Source organism: Notothenia coriiceps, unplaced genomic scaffold (assembly GCF_000735185.1).
Source record: "Notothenia coriiceps isolate Sejong01 unplaced genomic scaffold, NC01 NC01_scaffold00037244, whole genome shotgun sequence".
Lineage (NCBI taxonomy): Eukaryota > Metazoa > Chordata > Actinopteri > Perciformes > Nototheniidae > Notothenia > Notothenia coriiceps.
In genome coordinates, this window is record NW_011369945.1 from 4,294,107 (window position 1) to 4,302,177 (window position 8,071).

General features: G+C 39.8%; 1 protein-coding gene across 1 annotated transcript in view; it reads left to right on the forward strand.

The window, feature by feature from the left end:
- LOC104964500 (echinoderm microtubule-associated protein-like 4) overlaps positions 1 to 7,822 on the forward strand; it is a 16,007-nt gene extending 8,185 nt beyond the window's left edge. The window contains exons 5-9 of the mRNA XM_010793300.1: positions 1,391 to 1,501; positions 1,730 to 1,758; positions 6,520 to 6,555; positions 7,160 to 7,280; positions 7,612 to 7,822. Coding sequence (XP_010791602.1) covers positions 1,391 to 1,501; positions 1,730 to 1,758; positions 6,520 to 6,555; positions 7,160 to 7,280; positions 7,612 to 7,807 — 493 coding nt within the window. The 3' untranslated portion in view covers positions 7,808 to 7,822. The remainder of the gene's footprint in view (positions 1 to 1,390; positions 1,502 to 1,729; positions 1,759 to 6,519; positions 6,556 to 7,159; positions 7,281 to 7,611) is intronic.
- Positions 7,823 to 8,071: the final 249 nt, after the last annotated feature.

Sequence of the window (8,071 nt, forward strand, 5' to 3'; positions counted from 1 at the left end):
TTTCTGTTAAGATTAGTAAAGATTTGCTTGCAGAAGTAGTTTGCCAGATGAGTTTCACTTCCTCAATCCATAAACAATGACGTAGATTCATGTCAAAGCTTTTTTTTGTCCGGTAACACTTCCTCATGGTGTTGCTACGGCTACAATGGCATGTCATCAGGAAACAGGGGTATGTTGCAGGTAATCCAGAGAGACAATATGAGAATTGCCCAGTTTGAGACCCTTACCAACCCTTTCTCCTAAAAGTTACAGAAAGGATTTAGAGTGATGTGTCCAGGGGTTAAAGGCTACTGCCAGTTAAATACATACATGGTTTGGTTTAACACACACATTAGTAATCCCAAGTTCATTGCTGAGATCTGGAAACATTATCAAACAAATGAGTTCAACAGGGTGAGGAACATGATCAGAGATTGTCGACAAACCTCCAGGTTAGCCAAATAGGTTTGGAAGAGGAAGGTACACAGAAGTTAGTTTCTAAACTGCTTCTCATAAACATACATCTCAATTCTCAAACCTACTTCCTCCTCTGGATAAACTGTTGGCACAACCTGTCTGACTCCTCCTGTGTTGGTCTGCTTTAAAGTACAATTCTAAGATGTTAGCTTACAGTAGAATCCTTAGCATATTTCCAAGGCCAAGGGTTAGCATATCATTAGCTAACTACATGTTGTAGGTGCAGCCCTGTTAAGAACTGGAAGAACTAGTGGAAGTCATGTAACACTAGTCCTGGATGCTATTTGACAGTGTATGCTAACGTTAGCTGCTCTGTAGTGGATCTGGGGGAGTTTAACTTGGTGAAGATTGAGATCTGATTAGCTTGCCAAGCTAACTTTTTGCCTTGGTCCTGTTTGTTTTAAGTTTTTTTTACTTAACTTCCAGAGTAATGTTAATAGGCTAGCTAGCCACAGCTGATCAGTGACCATCAACAGTCCTTATATCCAGAAACACCACAGAGGACATCTTTAAATAAGGAGCTGCTTTTGTGTATATCTGTCCAAAATCAACAACCACAAATCAATATGGTAAATCTCCAAGCAGTGTAATTCTAAACTGCATATTGGCGGTTCTATACCGGAAAGCTTGACAGGTATAGAATAGCTCATAATGGGGCTGTAAGGGTCAGTTATATAGTGAGTGTGGCCAAAAAAAAATACCCAAGTTTTATTAAACTACGTATATCCTCTTCGAAGGTTTTGCTAAACAAATCAGAGACAAATGTTGCAAGACTAACATGCATGTTTATGTGTATAATTACTATAAATGCATGCAAATCCTCCTTCCATTTTGCATGCATTAACAGTGGGCTAACTGAATGCATCTGTGTGGGATTTATGGATTGTATTTGGACACAGAGTTTGAAGCTGATTTCAGTCCTTTGGTGTTTCAGGGTTCGTAGGAACAGCGAAAAACTGGTAAACCCAGAGAAGCAGAGGAAACGTCTGGACAAGAAGGCAGCGTCCTCTGCAAACCTCCTCATCCGCTCCTCCAGCCTGGAGAAGTAAGTCACGCTGCCATCACTCACAGCTGTCACCACGCACTCACAAAGCTCACTTTTTCCTATTGCTGCTGCAGCCTCACATATCTCATCCAAGAGACACTCTCTGGGACACTGATGGCCCCTATGAATAATAATCGCATGCCATTTGCATGAAAACCTTGCAGTGATTAGTGAGGGACCGAATGGTGTCACACAGCTGTCTCACACAGTCTCTTTCTGTCTCCACAGTCGCGCAAAGGAGATGGTCGCCAGTACAGGTGATGTAGCTTTTCTGTCTTTAATCCTGAAACTGAGATCACAATAATGTGTTCACAACTTTATCCAAATGATGAAGGAAGTACATTTGCCATATACACATGGTATTTTATGCAGAATCCAAAACAGTTCAATCTGTAGATGGGTCAAGAAATGTTTTGGCCCCCACAATTGGTTAGTTTTAGAATGTATTCCAACCAATATGACATCCCTCTCCACGTTGGCATTCATGAGACATCACTGTGAAAAAGAATAGAACTAGGAATCTGATTTTGCACCCAACAGACCAACAGTCTTAGCCAACTATCTTTCAGTTCGTTACAACTAGGCAAAACGCTTTAGTTGTTTTGCAGCGTTTTATGCGCACACATGCTAATAATCAAGGTCTTGCATATCAAATCCATCCTGCGTTGCCTCTGGTTGTACAGTAACTCATATGATAATGTATAAACCATAATGAGTGTGTTTCCCAGTCAGGATGAGGTTTTTGCCATGCCCTAGTTATTTGTTTGCACGTTAGCATCATATCCTGTTTCCAGAAACCTGGACAATCCTCTCCTGTAATGTAGTCAGAGAAACAAAGAATACAATGCTTCACAACATAAGAATGATCCACATTCTGCGATTATCTCTGGAAGACTTGAAGCAGACAAAGACGCACCTGCACACAGAAAATCAGAAAACTAGATACTACCAGAGATATGTAAATAAAACCAGGTTTCCTTTCATTCCATATCAATCATCAGTCATATCAGGAAAGGGTTTAGGGTACTGTAACTATAGTAACACCCCTGAGCCTGCTGATGATGCTAAATGTTTTTGGCAGTTTTCCCCAGTATGCTGCCTGTCAGGCATTACACGTCAGCTGTACTTTATGATTGCATGAAAACCGGGCCCTTTGTTGATTGACAGGTGACCTTTATCTGGAGTGAAATGCAAGACATGTTTTTCCAAAGAAAGGCTTCTTTAGTGAAACAGAAGTAGGATTATAAGAGGAACAAATATAGACATGCTACAAAGATTGTTAGAATCAGGGACCGTTTCCAAGTTTTTGTAACTTCAGAGTTTAACTTTACTTCTGAACTTGTGCCCATGCAGCTCCTCACTGGTTCACACATGTAGTCATTTGTTCAAAAATGAGCGCATTTCCCAACCAACCACAGTTGTGGTTACCGAGCTTTTCGAGTGTTGGCCTTTATTCTGGCTATGGTACGGCCTGTTTTTAGGCCTCATTCCTACAATCCAGAATAGCAGAATGTGTCTCTGACTCTCTCATGTTGTTTGTGAACGTCAAGGAGAAGAATAATTGTGTTTGTTAAAGCCAGTGTAGAATGCTGGCAGCAGGCCTGGATGAGATGACACAGCTGTACAAGATATTCTAAGTTGACTTTAATCCTTTTTCTTTGATGTTAAAAACGTGGTCTGAGCAACCACTGATTTGAAAGGACTATACTCACTATTGGTTGACTAGGGCAAAATAGGGCTGTTACTGTTCATTTGAAACAACACTTTAAATGAGGGGGGAAATGTAATATGCAAAAAATGTAATGTATGAGCCAATTATCAAACATGTTGCATGTTGCTTAAAAAAGTGAGATATATAATTGTTATTAATTTAATTGTAAGACTATTATAAATATTTGATAGGGATGTCCCCATGCTTTGCTCTATAATATGCTAAACTAGGTTAGGGTCAGGGGGGTCACAGGTTCAAACCCCACTGCAGTCAGCATGTCGTTGTGTCCCTGGGCAAGACACTTCACCCCAAATTGCTCCTGTGGGGATTGTCCACAGTATTGAGTATGTGAGTCGCTTTGGATAAAAGGGTCTAACAAATAACATGTAATGTAATGTCTGTGAAGTTTTTTTTTCAAAAAACCAAACAGATCATGCATTTTAGCCATGCCTCATTTCGCTCTATTTGCTCTTTTCCAGCCCTGTTTTTGCAAGGGCTGATTCTGTGGCAAATGAGCTGCAGCTGACCACGCCCCCCTGCAAAGGAGGGGGGCGAGGCACGAGCGTCATGTTACTATGCTGTTACCATGCCACGCAACCTCTCATTCCCCTGATAGGTGGAGAGTTGTATTTATGTATCAGTGTGTATCAGATCCGTTACAGCCCCGTTTTTAGAGATTTGGGTATGGAGGAAAAGAGAGAGGGTTGTGTTTTCTGACACTTGGTGAGTTCCCTGACACACCGGGGACACATATTCATGTATAAAAGACGTACAAAGGTGCATTTTGCATGATAGGTCCCCTTTAAGGTAACGCAGTATGTTTTAACACATTCAAAAATCTTTTCAGAAATAATAGTTAAGAGTTACATTACTGTGAGAATATTGTCTGAAATACCTTACTAAATATCTACAATTGTTTTACTAAGTCAGTCGTGTCTGTAATGTTAGGTCTCCCTAATGTTTGTTAACATTAGCCCCCATAAGCTACAGGTCATACCAGACTAAATCAAGCTGTTGCAGTAAAAATCCTGACTAGATTGAATCAAGTAAGAATGTTTTGCATTAATTATGGATAAGATTAAGTATTTGTCAAAGAAAGAACTTGTTAGTTTTGTCCTTCAATAGTTAAAAAGCCTAACTTTAAATAAGTGCTAATGGGTTGTTTTTAGAGATTGTGAAAGCATGGCATCATAGTTTAAGAAATCTTTAGTACACCTGTGCTTTGTTTGTTTATGGTCTTCAAATGAAGTGTGAAGTTTAGTTACTAATAATAATGCCAGGTATAGTGGGGAACTGGTCCCTGCCTAAATACTTGTGAACAAAACAGTTATCTTGGCGGTTATCTAAACAGAGCTTTACATCCAGCTGAAAGCTAGCAGCATACCCTGTTGACACCAGAAATATCACTCAACACGACATTTCCCACTCCTTTTTTAAAACTGGCAACCCATTTTTTATGAGTTCTTGTGAAGCCAAACACTGCGGGGCCAGTTTGGACCGTGGGCGCTGCCTGGAATCACATCCACTGTGGTTAGCTCCAACGCGCCTGACGGGATGATAAATGACCCTGCTGAGGAGCTTGCCAAAAGAACATTCTTTAAGTCTTCGCCTGCTCTTTGTGTCAAGATGCCTTCATAACTCTTTCTGATTGACTAATAGTCGTGCTTGGCATGAGTGTAGCTTTCTCCATTCTTGACAGTAAGGTGGCAGGAAGTATGGGGCATAGGACAAATGTTTCTGAACACTATTTTTAAATGCTGTTTTGGGACCGACCAAAATGTCTCCGTAACACTGATTTATTAAAGACTCTCAATTAAAGCTGACTACCTGGTCAGATATATTTATCAATTTAACAGTTCATTTAGAATGTATTTTATCAAGGTAAATAATAGCAGATCATCCTTTAAGTTAAGCTAAGAAGAAGTTTACTATTGTTCCCTATATTGTTGTTCTGGATGTTTACCTTTTTGTTTACGACTGACAGTGTTGGTTCTGTTTTTTTTGGGAAGACAATACCACCATCAGCTAAATGATAACAGCTTCACAAGCTTTGGCTGGCTTTGTACTCATAGTTTTAGCCTCACCTAAGATACTTCCTAATGACTCCTAATGATTGTTATTCTGGGATAGGATTTCAAGGCAGTGCTAAAGTCACAGAACCACCCATTTCTGTTGCTGTTTTTACTAGCAAGGAGTCACTGATAATTCAGGATTAGCAAGCTAGGCTAACCACCTTTTTACTTTCCGATTAGAATTCAAACTAAATGTCTGATAGCACAGTCTTTGTCGAAAACAACATCCCACTTAAATAAGCTTAGAATGGCGTTCAGTTTACAGTGCCTGCCATGGAAATCTCCCTTTGAAAACAGTTTTATTAATTCAAATGTTCAACTTTCAAAGCTTTTAACATTTGAGAATTTTTGAAGATTTGTTGTTATCAAAGTATGGCACGGAAAAAGTGTTGTTTAGGTTACAGTACAGTGTAATCCAGTGCTACATGGGATAGAAGCCACTGTGTTTTTTTTTTCATTAATTGAACGAAAAGCAAAAATAATGATATATATTTGTTTTAGTTAACCTGTTAACTCTGTTTCTTGAATTACTGCTTATATTCCCTGATCAAGGACTTGTGTCTTTACTTTCAGGTAAACTGTACTTACAGAGCGTTGATGACCATTTTTACAAGGCTGAGTTACGGCCTATAGTAAATGAAATAAATAATTAGAGAGCAGGGGGGAATATTCTAAGGCTTAAGGGCTGTATTTATTTTTAAACCCTAAATATGCCTGAATATGCAAAGATGCTGCCTTTATGTTTCTTCGACTGAATTGTCGGTTGCTGCAGGAACCAGTTTTTCTACTTGTCCTGCAGCTCTGATTTATTTCTTCCTGTTTCCTCTTTGACTTCTGTCGACGTGAGAACCAGGTCCCCTAAGGTAAGTCTCTTCTCAAGGTGTCTCTTTGGCCTTTTACCAGTTCCCACCATTTTATGGTCAGACAGATATTTGAAGACCCTCTGAGTCTGAGGGCTCACATTCAGTCTGCTCAGCCTTGCTGCTCGCCTTCACCCCCCAGTCTCATAAAATAACACAACGGTTTCCTAGGGAACAGAGCCAGTTTGGAAGTCCAAAAAAGAAATGGAAAAGGAAAATATAATCCTGCATGAAATCCAAAGCTCATATATATTAGGTGTAAGACAAAAAGGGAATAGATCCTTAGGGATCGTAAAGAAAACACAGTGGCTGGAATTAGCTGTGTGTTATGGGGTTTATTTGTATGGCTAACCTCATGCCTTCCCTCTCTCACAGGATCCCCCGGGTCCAGAAGAGGAACCTACAACCAAGGTAGACCTGTGTGATGTCACTTTGTTTTTAAGCAGTTTTTATACCTTGAAGGTCAACCGAACATGCTGTTCTTTTCCCTTTCGCTGTTTGTTCACTGGCCAAAGCCCACCTCCAGTATGACTCATATAACAACAGAACTCTGTTATACCTCAACAATTTAATAACATCATTTAAAAAAAATTACTTATACAATACAACTGTTCCAACTGAACAGCACCACAAACTAAATCCATGAAAATGACTGTTTAATCATTACCTCTCTATCAATAAATTAATAATTCTTATTAATGTAGTTTTTTTCGTCCACTTTTAGCCAGGTGTACCTAATAAATGATCACATATATTTCAGATGTTGTTTTGTTAGGCTATTCTGCTGCCCCCAAGTGGCATTAATAATCAATAATGCAGCTTTGTGTTTGTTTTGCAAGTACAAGTGGGAATGCAATGTCATGTGATGACACCCGTTTTTTTTCATCAACAGCTTGTTGTTCTATCTCTATGTTTCTCTCATTTATTTATTATTCTTTACATTTGTTCTATATATTTTTTTCTGAATATTTAAAACCGCTGAATTTAAATGTCTCCTGGTGTGTTTGTCCTCCAGAACAGTCGATCAAAATGTTCATCCGGGGCCGGCCCATAACCATGTACATCCCCTCCAACATCCTGAAATATGAAGACCTGAAGATGGAGCCGCCCTCTGAGAGGCTGGAGCTGGACTGGGTGTATCCTTCCACAGTACCACAGCAGCAGTGTGCTGCCTCCATATTTATGAGGGATATGTTCAATTCAGACAGTGCCTATTTCACTGTGCGCTCATTTCCTGGATTCAAGCCACGTTGTTCGTAATGGAAAGTATCTCTTTAATAGTCTGTGAGAGCAGCATCAACCACATATGAACTGTGAGCTGTGGGTGACATATGTTTAGAAAGACATGTATGGAAACATGGAGATTACTTTATAATGACGCACTTTTTTCGTGTGGTGAACTGTTATTTTATTAGATGAAATGGACCAATGATTAACCTGAATGTGACCTTGACCGTTTCTTGCCAGCTATGGTTACCGGGGGCGGGACTGCCGTGCCAACCTGTACTTCCTCCCGACGGGCGAGGCAGTGTACTTCATCGCCTGTGTTGTTGTGCTCTACCATATCAAGAACCGCACACAACGCCACTACACCAATCACACAGACTGCGTCCGCTGGTCAGTGGGACACAATTCATTTCATCTGCATCTACACACACAATGAAATCAAACTCACTTAAAGAGCTAGAGAACATGTTTTAAGCATCATATGGCCTAAAGGCCGTAAAAGGTCAGATGTTGCCTATTTGAGAAATTATTAAGTTAAATTATTAAGTTCTTCCAAATGTATTAAAGGTCCCATTTCATGGACATTTCTACTGATCATAATTCCATTGTTGAGGTCTACTAGAATAGATTTACATTGTTCAATGTTCCAAACTCACATTGGTTTCTCATACAGCATCTCTGTATACTGGCCTACAGGGTG